Raw genomic sequence first — 14,404 nt, 5'->3', positions numbered from 1 at the left:
AACTCCTGAGATTAGGGCCAATTGCTACTGGGATTATACTTATTCATCATTAAGCAACTCTAAACAGGTTGGGTATAAGTTACTAAGGAGGAGGAGAAAGACAAATGTTATCAAGACAAATGTATGCTAATTTTTTAGCATCCAATCCAAAATAAATGATCTTCCTAAGTGTACAGTGTGGACCCTGGGGTCCCATGAGGGAGAACAAAGGACATCTCTTAGCTTTCCAGGCTTTTCCATATCCTGGTGTAAGAGCCTACTAAATTCGGGGTGTCTGGGTGGCTCAGTTGGTTGAGCATCCAACTCTTGATTTTGACTCAGGTCATGATCCCAGGGTCGTGGGATTAAGCCCTGAGTTGGGCTCTGTGCTGACGGAGGAGCCTGCTTAAGATGTTCTCTCTCTCTCTCCCTCTGCTCCTCTCCCCAGCTTGTGTGCACACTTTTGCTCTCTAAAAAAAAAAAAACAAAAAAAACAAAAAAAACCACCCCAACCTACTAAGTTCATATGGTTTTGTAAAGACAAATATCCCTGGGATAAAGGAAATCTATCATTTGCTTAGGAGAAATGTTTTTAGACTCCCTTCTTCTAAAAAGTAATTTGACCTCTTCCTGGTATCCCAAATCCCTGAGACTTTGAAAGGACAAAGAAAACCAATTTGGAACTCTTTCAAAGGATTTATTTGCTACAGAATTGCTTGAGCCCACCAACAAGATGAACTCAGGATTTCTGTGTTTAAAAGGATTTTGCTCACAGATTTATTTTTACAAGTGCTTCAACATTCAAAAAGTAACTCTTTTTGCCAGCATTTGGCATGTCTAGAAGAGGTTAGAAAAAGTTAGAATCTATAGAATTAGATGTCTAAAAATAGAAAAAAACCCGAAATTTTAAAATTCCTCATTTGAACAGGTCCTGAGTTGAAATCACATTCATCTGCAAGAAGAACTGTTTTAGGTCAGAAACGCTGTGTTGTGTAACTCCAGATCCTGATCTTGGATTTGACCAGTGAGGATTCCAGGCACTGCATGAATGACAGCAGAGATGTCATTCAGTTGGCCAATTCCGGCATGTGTCCTACCTGGCTTGTAAAGTTTTATAAATATCTCTTAAACCCAAACCTTCAGGTTCTCTGACGCCGATTGTCTTACTCTGATTCTCAATACTTTTTTTAAACAAATAAACAAAAATTTTCCCTGCAAGATCACACATTTAAGTATTTGTTGCTTGTGGATAGATACAGAGAAACCAAGCATGGATGCGAATTAACAATTCAGCGATGGAGCTGTGAATCTCTGGATGGCTGTGTAAGCTGCGAGAAAAGTCCCTCGCTGGCCCTGCACTTGCTGTGCACCAGAGGCGGCCTTCCGGGCAAGGTCAACCTGAAGAGGGTGTGAACCCCAGCAGCTGCTCGATGGGTTTAAACCGCCACTCATCTGCCTCCAGCTCTTCTACCAAACCAGCTAATTTTTCCATCCGAGCAACTTGCTGATCTGTAAGGGTCAAGGAGGCAATATATAATACAACATATCTCCCACGAGACAGTCACCACCCACCAACATGATGATTGGTTTAAAAATAATTTCCAGAAGGATTTTTTTCCTCACTAGTCAAGAATTGAGGTCTTATTCTTTGTTGGTCAGAAGACTTAATCTAAAACAACAATGACAAAAAACAAGGAGTATGTACCCTCCATGCCATAGCGATTTGGTACTAAAATCCTTGAGCTCCAGGCAATTGCAGCTTTCCCTCCTACATTATGCCTTCAATAGAGAGAAACGATCTGGTGGGAGAACACAGTTCCCTGATACATAAATGAAGGCCGCAGAAAAGGTGCTATCAGGGTCTTAGAGTCCGGGCTTCTCAGAGTCCAGACAGACAATAAGGTATCACATAAATACTTGAAGGTGAGGATGATGATGGTAAACAGTGGAGAACATTAAAAGGTTTTAGGAAGGAGAAGGGAAAGCAACACACGAATGGTAGGAAGCAGAGTCTCCTCTAGAAAACTAACACTTCTGGGGCGCCTGGGTGGCGCAGTCGGTTAAGCGTCCGACTTCAGCCAGGTCACGATCTCGCGGTCCGTGAGTTCGAGCCCCGCGTCAGGCTCTGGGCTGATGGCTCGGAGCCTGGAGCCTGTTTCCGATTCTGTGTCTCCCTCTCTCTCTGCCCCTCCCCGTTCATGCTCTGTCTCTCTCTGTCCCAAAAATAAATAAAAAATGTTGAAAAAAAAAAAATTTTAAGAAAACTAACACTTCTGACTTCAGCTTCTGAGCCTCAATGTGGACATGACGTCTGGCTTAAGACCGCAGAAGGTTGTCCTCGCTTCGGCAGCACATATACTCAGAGATCACGGAATGTTTTTGTCTGCAGGCCATTTAGAAAGTTCACTTAAAGAGCCTTGTAGAGTTTCAGGAGTTTTTGTCACAAAGCACACTGACCTTTCTGATCCTCCTCTCCCATCCCCGCTGCCCCATAATTTGTTCTCATAGTTAAGTATACAACACTCATGTGCTTACCATGTTTCACCTGCTTAAGCGTAGATGCCACTTGATAACTGAAAACGGATTCGCAGAGGAATCTCTCAGAGCCATCTACAAACAGAAGAGGAAAAGTTTTAATCTGCTCTAAGGGTTTTATGGCTTCTGATAAACCAAGCAAGCGTGGCCATTCTTTTCCCTGCTTTCACATTCAGGGTACAGTTTTCAGTGTTTACAAAGAGGGCTTCTGTTTCATTTAGAACTAACAGTCCTTAGCTATAAAAGCTACTTCTTCTATATCTAGAATATTAAAACAGTCCCTCCACTTGTTTCAAAGTTTAAAAATAATATTTAGAAAAACAAAAATAAGAAACCTCAGTGTGATGTCCTGGTCAACATTTCTCCCCTCCTAACCTGAGAGTTTCTTAATGTTCTCTTATTCTGCATGTCAGGCAAACACTGACATCTGACCCATTTGGCCACATGGCTCCTGTGCTATCCAAATACAAAGGTACACCAAAACTCTAGATCATTTTCATTCTGAAAAGTAAAACTGAGGGCAAAATAGCTGTTGTTGATTTTTAATATATCAAGTTACATCACTATGACCATCACAAAGCACTGCTGGGAAATTTTATTCTGTAAACGCAAATTGTAACCTTGATTTTCCAACTGAACCAAAACACTGCAATTTGGATGGTGATAAGAGTATGGTGCAATTTCAGAACCTAGCATCGTACTGGTGCCAAGAACTGGCAACAAGAAGGTAGCTAACTCAGTCGCAACAGCACTTGGAAGATGATTATGAAACACATAAGCTAGTTCATGTTATTCTTTGTCAGGCAAGGGCTGATACAGCAAAATATACTCCGCAAAGACACGGAACTCATATAAGCAAATGTGACTTTTAGAAGGGTAGCAGAAACCATTTGGGGAAGGTGTCGTATTGCAAAAATCCTAAAACAAACGGAGGGAGAGGACACAGCTGTCTTTTTTTAGGTGGTAGTTCACGTCAGCACTACTAGGTGTCAAGCACTCACCCATCAGTCACGGGCTGGCGGGCTGGCGTGTCACCCAGCTATTAAGTGACAAGGAGATAGGACTAACACATTCTGGCTTCATGCTGAGTTTCACACAAGGCTGACCTGATTTCAGAAGTCATGATTGTAGAAATAAAAGGAAACCTCACTTCAAATGGAGGCAGAAGGCCAGGACGGGGAGCTCTCATGCCCTAACACTCAGGGTCAATTGCAGACTCCAACAGGTAGAGGCAAATCTTGCTTTCCCAGCAGGAAGAAAGAAGCCTATTATTTTGCCACCCCAGCAGGATGAAGAAAGGTTTTTCTCCTTGCCAGGCAACAGCCTAGCCAATGAGAAACTGTCATAACTCAGCCAATGGAAAGCCACTACACTTCCCAAATGCCTACTTTGTGCCAATAGACTTTTTGTTTATAATAGTCTCTCCCAGCTCCCCCCTTGCCTCTGTTATGTTCTCTGGACTTGCTTATGGTTTTGCCATAGCTTGCTTGTCCCCAGTTACAATTCCCTGCTATTCCTGAATAAATCCATTTTTTTGCTGGTAAAATAATGTGACAGTTTTATTTTTAAGATTAACAGGGTGAGGGGTTCCTGGCTGGCTCTGTTGGTAGCGCAAGTGATCTCGGGGTCCTGAGTTCAAGCACCACGTTGGGGCTAGAGCTCACTTAAAAAAAGAGAAAAAAAAAAAAAAAGATTAAAATGGTGAACAATAAAACCATAGATATTGTATCCAAATGCTTGGATGTACAACCAAGAGGGCTTCTGTCCAATATTATATTCAAAATTGATGCAAAAAAAAAAAAAAGAAAATGTAATTATTTTCAGATTATGTATTAATATATGCATAATGTTATATTTCAAAATATTATTTCATAAAGTGCTATACACTTTAGGAAGAAAGCTACATTCGTTAAATTCAACCTCTTTTCTACATATTGAACTATATGGTGTATAATATCCTATCCCTTCCTCCCACCCCATTCCTCTGGCTGAATGGAAATCATTTGTGAGCAGATAATCTAAACTGAGCAAAAAAATTTTTTATTTTCAATTACCTAAATATTATACTGTCCAGTTTATTATGTAAATATGCCAGTGTTCATTATCCTATTCATACCCTTGCTTAAAGAGTCAAATTATAACTCAAGTTTTATTTTAGAAAAAGCAGAGCATAGAGAATTAGAGCCCACTTCTCAGGTAGTTTGATCCTAAACTTTAGGATCTCACTTCACGAAAGGCAGTGGGGATTATGGGCTGTAAGGATCAGGCCAAGATGTATTTGGAAGCTCTTGGAAGTGCTACCTCGCACTTACATTTAATCACAGGTGCTATTAGGATAAAATGCTTAAGTTATAACATTTGCATATTTCCCTTGGCAATGAACTTCAAAGCAAAAAGATGTAAGCTAATCTTTCAAAAAGGCACTTGCGTATCACTTTACCACTTTATGCCTATGGAACACACTTTTGTTGACTTGCAGCTCTGTATTAACCACAAAGTCCACTGCTTAGCCACATCCTATTAGATGTGGTATCTGTACCAATCTAAAGCCTGGAATTTCTCTAGAGAGGAGTCAGCCTGGGGCAATCCATCTTCTATTTAGAAATTGTAATCAAACCCTTTGTAACACACCAAACAGCAATACATCAGCTTTCCTCTTAAGGGACAAGCAAAGGTTATAAGTAGTGAAAAGTTCAGTAAATTGCCAAATCTAAGAAATAAATGCCATGCCAACTCCAATAAATAAAATGCTATCAAATTCATTTAAAAGAATATTACCTCACAGTAGGAAATTAGACTATGCCAGATAATTTATACTTCAGTAGCCTACAATGTCACTAAAATTCAGCTACTTCTGGGTTGGAAGGCATTCTCTAATTTGCTCACTAAACTGGGTGAGGACAATCTTAGCCAAGGGCAGGAAGAATGCTGAAAACTGCTGTAAAGATCTTCTTCAGTTTATGATGGGGTTACATCCTGATAAACCCATCCTAAGCTAAGAGTATCAGGTTGAAAATGCATTTTTTAAAAAGATTTTTATTTTCAACTTCATTATTTATTTTGAGAGAGAGAGAGCTAGAGTGGGGTAGGGGCAGAGAGAGGGAGACAGAGGATCCGAAGTCAGCTGTGCGCTGACAGCAGCAAGCCCAAAGCGGGGCTCAAACTCATAAACTGTGAGATCATGACATGAGCCGAAGATGGCACTTCAACCGGCTGAGCCACGCAGGCGCCCCAAGATTTTATTTTTCTAAGTGATCTCTACACCCAGTGTGGGGCTCAGACTCACAACCCTGAGACCAAGAGTCGCATGCTCCATGGACTGATCCAGCCAGGTACCCTGGAAGATGCATTTAATACACCTAACCTATCAAACATCATAACTTAGCATAGCCTACCTTAAAAGTGCTTGGAACACTTGCATTAGCCTACAGTTGGGCAAAATCATCTAACACAAAGCCTATTTTATAATAATAAAGTGTTGAATATCTCATGTAAATTATTGAATACTGTACTGAAAGTGAAAACCAGAAATGATTGTTTGGGTACAGAATGGTATCATCGATTGTTTACCCTGGTGATTGTGTGGCTGAGAACTGTGGCTCCTGCCCAGCATCCCGAGAGAGTGCTATACCAAATATCGCTAGCCCAGGAATAGATCAAAATTCAATATTCAAAGTATGCTTTCTATTAAATGCATATGGCTTTTGCATCATAGTAAAGTAAAAAAATCCTAAGTCAAAATATCAGTAAGTTGGGGACCATGTATACATTATTTGAGGTGTCTGTTACCGAGTGCATGCGTGAGAAAGTTAATTCATAATGTTAAGTATATTACTTTGGTTTATTATCCTTAGACTTATGAGGAGGATGCAAAATCAAGTTGAACCTGTTATAAACAGTACCCAATCTTGGCTCCTGATTGCCTTTCTTCCTTCTCTGAAAAGGCAACTTTTCTTACTCTATTTTCATATTCAATTAAACTGGTGTAAGAAAACTGGTCCGTTAATGTGCGTTAGATTAGCTGCATAATAGTATCACCCATAAACATAGTAGAAGATGCTTCGAAATCCAACATCCTTATTAGGTTTCATTTAAGAAAATTCTTTTTAGGAGTACTCTTTTTCAATTCAACATTCTTGATTTGACCAGGATAGTTCAGGAATGACCATCTTGAAATTTTCATAGTTTGTCCTTAAGTGTAAGTAGCTTTAAAATATAGCTAAAACTTTAAACCTAAGAAAGGGAATCAAAACTGTGCACTTTGAATTTAAACCTAATATAAATTCATCCTACAACAGAAAGCCAACACATTTCCTCCATGAAGCACACTGGGATGGAATAAAAATGGAGAGAACTAAAACTTGTTAGAACATCAGCATTCAGACTAATCTCAGTAGCCTTTCTTCTTTAATGTTTCCAAGTAATCTGTTATACACTGACACAGAACCCTTATAGCTTTGAGACTAAGGAGGTACCTCCTGTATCAAATTCCTCTTGTAGCTAGAATTTAAATGACTTTAATCTTAGAGTCCATTGTTAAACATTGATTCCTCTTCTGCGGCTATAAAACTCATTAAGCAATTTCAGTGCCTCCAATTTTTGATTTTTGTGGGCAACTTCCTTAATACCAGTTGTCTGGCGCATACAGTTGAAGTCATAATGTATTTTTAGTGCCACATATGGTAAACAAGGCCCCAATTGTTCACTATGTCCAGACTCAGTGATGCCAACTCGAATATTCGATTAACACAACTGAAGATGAAAAGGCAAAGACAGAAGTACGTACATCACAGATGGATCACCAACTACATTACCCAATTGTCTACTTCACTAATCGTGATTTCAACCACTTCTAGAGAGCCTTATGGTCCCAGGCTTCCCATGCTTCTTTGTCACAAATGATTCTTCTGTTTGGGCTTAACCCAAAATTCTTTTTACCCGACATAAATGAATAAAGTTCACCCCCAAAAGCTGACGCCTATAGTTTGTACCTTTCTCAGAGATCTCCAGATTTTTAAAATATACTTACCAAGATTTGCAATTTAAAGCAAAAAAGATCAATATGTAACTAAGCACAAAAGTGCTACAAACAAGTAGATTTTGAATCCTTAATAGGTTCTTTGCTGACTTTTTTCAAAGTATGATGAATAGTTTATAGTTACAGACCATTCTTTTGTAAGAATCCCTCGAATGTCAGTCACAAGACAGACTCCTGTGCTGCACCCTAGACTAATTCAGAATCTCTAAGGTGGGCCAGAAATGTGCATTTTAAATAAGCTCTTCAGGTGATTTTTTATGCTCCCTATTAAGAATTTATTGGTCTAGCTCCTAAAGTGACATGCATCCAATGAATTTCGGGTATCAATGCGGTTTCATGCTTACAGCTTGTGCTCTGATCTTGGCCAGCCAGTTTGCAAATGTGTGCTGAGTGAGATGGTGGATGATTTGATGCAAATCCAGCTCCAGTGCTAGTAAAACCACACAGCACTGTCCTGCAATGGGCCAGGAGAGTCATCTTCACATATAAGAGTAGTATATTAGTTTTCCTCTTAGAACCTATTTGATGAGGTTAATCTATCTGTAGGTTAGAAAAAAACACATCAAACCTACTCATCATAGGGAGGCAGACTGGTGCCAGGATAAAGCAAACTGGAGCAGGAGGTCAAGAGAATTCCTGGTTCTAGTGCTGACTTTGTCTTTAACGTGGTCAAATCACTTTAACTTTTCTGGGTCTAAATAAGTCTAGGTGACTTCCTTGATTTCCAAAGTCTTTTTCAGCTCCAAAATTTTGACAGTGGAGAAAGATTTGTGTTTTGAACATAACATTTTGAAATGGGGACAAGAGATGAAATGTGAAGCTGAAATCAGGGCACACTTGTCTCTAATCCACTTAATAGCTTCTTTACAATTAATATTCATTGCAGGTCAGAATCCAATTATTCAGCAAAAAGCAGCATGAGATCACCTTCTAACATCTCTCCAGCTCCTTTGGGGTAGGTGAAAAGGGCTTTCCGTGGTGGGGCAAGGTCTGAGACACTGAAACCAGATCCCGTGACAGAACTTCCACTGACCCCACCAGCTGAGGAGGATGATGAAGAGGCAGCCATTTCCTCTCTAGCAGAATTCTCACTTCACTACAGAGAAAGAAAAACAGTGATTGGCAAGTTTATGGAAGTGAGACTGACAATGTTTCATTCTAGCTGCCATAAAAGCCAGCATACAGTTTAGTATAAGCTCCCCTTTTTTTCTATCCTTTCTACTTCCGCAATCTTTTACTAATGCCTCAGGCCAAAATCTCAGGATTTTAAGTGAAAATATGTTTATTCTGCTTTTCTACTTAAAACACTACTTCCTACCATTAGCAAACTGTTTATATCGCTTGGGATCGACTGTGGGTGATTTATGGGTTATGAAAGGGTGATACGGCAGGGCCAAGGTAGCAATTTGACTGAGGAAATAAATTATATGAGGATAAAACAACATGCCTCATAGGACAGTTTGTCTTGGCTACGTCCTGACCAAGCCATACCAAAAAATTCACTTATAAAATTTTCCAAATAAAATTCCAGAATAACACTGTGTTCTGTTCTCAAGGAAAGGGAATTGGTTAGGAAATACATATTTGTCCTTTCATTAAAAATGTTTTAAAAACTTTTTCATCCAAATGTAATACCCAAATTGGTCACTTGGTGGCATCCCCAAACCAGAACAAAGTAGCTCATGAAATGGATCGCTGAATTCATGGTTTATTATGAATACAGCAGCTGTGTTTAACCCCATGTCATATTAAAAAATCAGAAAGCCCAAATGTAAATGAGAAAATCTGTACTGAACACATGATTCCTTACAGAAGTTCAAAACCAAAATACTACTTTTGCTATAGAAGCTTATATTACACATTTACTTAAGATTCTAAAAAATGTACATTTTCTAAAAAGAATGGCTAGCATTGTGCTAGAATTTCCCGCCATGATGGAAATGTTCTAACATTCTATTTCTGTGCTGTCCAATATGATAGCCATTGACCTTCTGTGGCTATTAAACTAGTGTGACTGAAGAACTGTATTTTAATTAAAAAAAAAATTTTTTTTAAGGTAATCTCTATACCAAAGGTGGGGCTTGAACTCACAACTGCAATCAAGAGTCATATGCTCCACCAACCAAACCAGCCAGGCACCCCTGAAAAACTGTATTTTAAAATTGTATTTAATATTAATTGAAATTTAAATAGTCACATGTGGCTAGTGATTACTGTATTGGATAATACAGCTCTAGTATTTAGACTAAAAAATGACTTTACACTGAATTGTATACTTTAAAATGGCTAATGGTCAATGTTATGTTATGAGAATTTTAGCTCAATTTAAAAAAACAGAAAAAATGACTTTAAAAGGATTTTAAAAATGAATTTCTGTCTTTAATGGCCAAGAATTTTAGCTGATATTTTCTTCTTTTGCTAGTTGCAAAAAACATTTGTTACAAAAGTCAGAACTTATTTTTGAAAAAATAGAAAAAATGAGAGAATACTATGCAGACATAAATCCCATATATATATATATATACATAATCCAGTGTCCTAGCAAGAAAAATGATATCGTGTGCATTTCTGAAATGCCGGCTGTTCTGTTTCCTTAATTTTGTGATGATGATTTAAGGCTGTCAGGGAAGCAGAGTTTAGTTTTTGATTTCATTATATGTCCATAAGTAACACTGATTAAAACTCAAGGGAGACATGGGAACAGTAAGGCAACTGCTATAATTAGAATGTCGGCCTATTTAAAAATACAAATTGATTAAGGACATCGTCAATTTTGCTATTAGATCACCTTTTCTTTTTTCTCTCAGCTCTGTAACTTTCTGAATCATAGTCAGAAAACCAACATTTCAAGTTGGATACATATCCAATCTTTGGGTGACACTAGCTTAAAATATAGCTTGACAGGTTCTTAAATGCTCTTTTAAACAGAACTTAAGCAGTAATGGACCTGGTCTAAATTTCTAAGTGGATTCTTGTTGGAATTCAAATAAAGTATACAGATAATTTAGCCATCTTTTGGAGAGGTACTCAGTCTTATTTCCCATCAGTTCAGAGCAGAACCTACTGTGAAGTGTTTATATATCTCACCTAAGACTTAAAACCCCAAATCTTTTTTCTACACCTTGATAAATGCTCTATTCAGTTGCAAATGCAAGGGATGCTTTATATTTTGAAATCAGTGGCTCAGCAGAGCTCCCTAGGGACTGCCAGAGTGAGGACAGCTTCAAAGGCTAGACACTGTGTGACTTCTAAACTGAGTATAATCAAAGGAATTCCCTTTCATCCCATTTTCTTTCAACCTCAGAACTACTATCATTCAATACACAAAACAGTTAAGGTTGAAAACTGGAGTGCACAATTAGCACAAAGTACCTTTACACAGGTAAGCAGTTTTCTGCTGAGTTAGAATAATACACCTAAGTAATTTCTAACTTTAAAGATACAGGTTGAATTTTGCATGCTATCAGCAGATGGTAAGAGAGGAATTTAAATGGAACTAACAATAAACCCTGCTTTGTAACTGCTTTATGAAGGCACGCATTCTGATCATCAGAACCCAACATAATGCTTGGCTTATATTAAGTAGCTGCTGATTTAAATAAATGTTTGCTAAATGAATTAAACATTTCACAGGAACCACAAGATTCCTTAAAGGTCATCTAATCTAATTCCTTCATTTTATGGATGACCAAACAAAACCAAGCTATAGAAATGTTAGCTTCTATGCTGTGACACTTTTCAAGCAATGGCTTTGTGGGCATATCATGTGCCATATGAAAACACTAAGAGTACAGACTCTGAAGCCTCTCGGCCTAGGTTCACGTCCTGGTTTTGCTATTTAACTTGCTGTTATAACTCTGGACAAATCGTTTAACCTCTCTGTTCCTCAGTTACCTCATCTCTGAAATCGGAATCATGGTACCTTCCTCAGAAAGGTGTCACAAAGGTTAATATAACTAAAGCATTTAGAATAGTTACAGGCATAGTAAACACTTACTACTAGCTTTCCAAAATTAGTAATGGATATTTACTCCTGAATCTTTTTTTCCCCTAATGCAGATCCCAGTTTTGCATTCACAGTATGTCCCAACACACTTACTCATGAGAAAAGTTTTAATTCTCTCCATTTGACAGAGTCAGCAAGCTCCTAGAGGGGAAAGGGTCTGCTCAGCAAGAGGGAAAATGCCCTCCATTAACCCACTTAACACTTTCATTTTACGGTTCATGAGTTTAGAAAGAATTCTGTGATCTAGGAAAGGGGGAACGAGTTGTCTTTCCACCTGCAAGGCCTAGCAACAGAACCCGGATCTCAACTTTCCTGAATGAATAACGAACGATGATAGAACAAGGGCTAGTGGCTCAGCAAAGATTTTATGCATGGGAAAGAAAAGTGGGGTGTCATGAGAGCTGGTCCATTACTGTTTTTTTTTCTTCTTCTTCATTCTGCAGATCTACAGTATTAATACAACTCTAGCACACACTAGGCTGCCAGGCCCAAGGTAGGTACTCGCTAAAATTCTGTTTAATGAGTAAATATTCATGATAAGTAATCTAATGTGGGGCTTAACCTTATAAGGGAAGCTGAGTCTATTGGCAATAGAAATCCCCATAGCAGAGCAATGTTATTTTGGGGGACACAGCATGGCTGTGTCCAGTGATAGGATGATCAAACATTTATCTACGACAGGGATGACCTCGTATTCATAAACTTTACTTTCTATCAGATCTACGTCGGTTTTCTTAAAAGAATTCTTCTTTTAGAAGGAGTCTCCTTATGAAAGACGCTGAAAGGACACTGGTACAATGGCAAATTATTACAAGCAATCACTAAATTCCATCATCAACAAATCGTTCCACCGGGCTCCATTTAAAACGGCAGGACTACCACCCAAATGGATGCTGCCGCTAAAACTAGGTCGGGTGGAGAGACAGGGGCTAGAAAGGGGAGGGGTCAGGACGCTGGCAGTTTCCCCACTAACTCCCAGGCACGCTTCCTCCTCCTTCCCCGTGCGGTCCCAAGGGGGCGACGCCACCGGCGCCGCCCCATTGCGCAGGCGCCGCCCGTCGGCCCGCATGCGCACCCAGTGCGGCGCGGCCTGAGGAAATTTCCTTACACTCCCTCTGCAGCAGGCTCCAGTTTCTCCTCCTATCTTCTCCGTTTTACTAGTCCCTGCAGGTAGGATCCCAGGGATCAACTCCCTTCCACCAAGCTCCCGGGGTCCTTGAGCCCTCGGCCACTTACCTCAGAGGATTTGGCACTTTCCCCTACAGCCCCGCCCCCAGGGCCAGCCGGAGCGGCAGCGTTTACAACGACAAGGACGGCGGCGTGCGCGCGCCCGCGCGGAAGGAACCGGCGCCGGCGTGCGCGCGCTTGCGCTGGTGGGCGTGGCCAGGGCGGAGGGAAGTGGTGAACGCGCTCAGGGAGAGAGAACTTCCGGGTCCTTCGTCCCCCCCGCCCCCCCCCCCCCTTCACCCTTACCGTGGTTTTGCTTGGAGTCCTGGAGTTCCTTTCTCTTCAGTCGTTTTGGTGTACTCGCTTTTTTTTTTTTTTCTCGCTTTATGATTCGGGGCGTTAGCTTCCCCCACGACATTTCAGGACATTTCAGGCCTTCTGCTCTCCTCTCTCCAGGCTACCACGAGGCAGGATTAAATTGCTTATCCACCCCGTCCCCCCTCCCCCCCCTTCTTTCAGAGCAGTACCCCAGTGCTGAACGGGAAAGGCAGACGAAGTTTGCTGCCTTTGAGACACTACGCTCTTACTCCAGAGCTCATGGTCTGAGGGCCCGGCCTAAACATTAAACTACCTTTGTGAAGGGCCTTTTTTATTTTGTGAGGTCCTGGGGGAATAGGGCACTACGGTGTAATGTCCTTAAACTGTTGCTAATTATGCCTGTCTTCAAGTCTGCTTACCTTCTATGCTGTTATTTCTTGCAATGCGAAATCTCTCCTTCATTCCGGAAGCAAATTACCAATTAAAGTAATTTACTTGCTGAGGGTTGGATTGAGCTTTAGTGTATTTAATAAGGACGGGTCGGGTTTTGGAGGATCTCTCAAATTTTGGGCTTCAAGACTATGTAACATGTAGGAACATTCGTTGAACTTAACCACAGCTAGCCCGTAAGGAACCTTTGCTTTAATTCTTGATTCATTAAGTGGTGACTAGAAGAAGCTTGGCTTCTCAGTGAGTGATGCACAGTTTTTGGGTAGTGGCCTGTAAAATGGATAGCAATGTGTTGGTTTGAAGAACCGTGTTGGTTAAGTCATAGTTTAACTGTTTTGATGGGCAACTGGATCTAATTTTGAGGTATATGTTTCTAGCATCTCTGAAAGTACTTAGAGGTTATTTTTACCTCCTGAAAGATAAGTGTGCTAAACATTCCTAATCCTCTTAATTATCATGTTGGTTAAACAGGGTGAGACACTTAGTAAATGGTTAAACAGAAAATTGTTTCTTACTCTCTTTAGGTTAAACCAATAAATAATAGTAATAAATACTATTCTCACAAAGTCATGGATGACCTGTATATAGAGGGCTGAATATTTTTTTTGGTTGCACGTGTGTGGAGGAGGGGCAGAGAGAGACAGGGAGAGAGAGAGACAGAGAGAGAGAGAATCCCAAACAGGCTCCTGATAGTGTGGAGCCTGACAAGGGGCTCGAACCCGTGAACTCTGAGATCATGACCTGAGCTGAAATCAAGAGTTGCTGCCCAACGATCGAGCCACCCAGGGGCCTCTGGGCTGAGTACCATTTAATCACCTTTTCTTGGAGTGCTGAAATAGTTTACAAATTACTGTTTAGGGGCACCTGGGCACCTGGCTGGCTCAGTCTGTGGAGCATGCAACTCTTGATCT

At 40.3% G+C, this 14,404-nt stretch overlaps 2 protein-coding genes across 9 annotated transcripts in view; one reads left to right on the top strand and one right to left on the bottom strand.

Annotated features, from left to right (window-relative positions):
* The window catches only part of ASCC1 (activating signal cointegrator 1 complex subunit 1), a 138,500-nt gene that overhangs the window by 14,860 nt on the left and 109,236 nt on the right, over positions 1–14,404 (top strand). For 4 of the 7 annotated variants that reach the window (XM_053888566.1, XM_019444476.2, XM_053888563.1 and 1 more), the window contains exon 1: positions 12,598–12,728. The gene's annotated coding sequence lies outside the window, so the exon portion shown is untranslated. Of the gene's footprint in view, positions 1–12,001; positions 12,052–12,597; positions 12,729–12,818; positions 12,932–14,404 lie in introns of those variants that run through there. The other 3 variants (XM_053888565.1, XM_019444479.2, XM_053888564.1) reach the window with 3 other exon arrangements.
* On the bottom strand, positions 656–12,909 carry ANAPC16 (anaphase promoting complex subunit 16). Of its 2 annotated transcripts, XM_019444482.2 has the most exons (4): positions 12,795–12,909; positions 8,480–8,648; positions 2,515–2,589; positions 656–1,488 (listed from the first exon to the last, which is right to left on the bottom strand). In XM_019444482.2, exons 2-4 carry the CDS (start codon positions 8,619–8,621, stop codon positions 1,373–1,375), a joined length of 333 nt encoding a protein of 110 aa, XP_019300027.1. In that variant the 5' UTR covers positions 8,622–8,648; positions 12,795–12,909; the 3' UTR covers positions 656–1,372. The 2 variants fall into 2 exon arrangements, with proteins under 2 accessions (XP_019300027.1, XP_019300028.1); XM_019444483.2 differs by lacking the exons at positions 8,480–8,648; positions 12,795–12,909 and adding an exon at positions 7,897–8,118.

Source organism: Panthera pardus, unplaced genomic scaffold (assembly GCF_024362965.1).
Source record: "Panthera pardus isolate Hobbes unplaced genomic scaffold, ASM2436296v1 HiC_scaffold_22, whole genome shotgun sequence".
Taxonomy (NCBI): Eukaryota; Metazoa; Chordata; class Mammalia; order Carnivora; family Felidae; genus Panthera; species Panthera pardus.
Note: the sequence above shows the minus strand (reverse complement) of the source record. Positions and strands in the feature narration are given on the sequence as shown.

Bases quoted from the DNA above. Each gene is read 5' to 3' on its own strand.
- ANAPC16 (XM_019444482.2), bottom strand. From the start codon at position 8,621: ATGGCTGCCTCTTCATCATCCTCCTCAGCTGGTGGGGTCAGTGGAAGT. The intron at 2,590-8,479 runs GTGATCTCATGC...TTCTGTTTGTAG, and splicing joins AGCTGGAGAGATGTTAGAAG to ATGGCTCTGAGAGATTCCTC. The intron at 1,489-2,514 runs GTAAGCACATGA...TGACCCTTACAG, and splicing joins GCTTAAGCAGGTGAAACATG to ATCAGCAAGTTGCTCGGATG.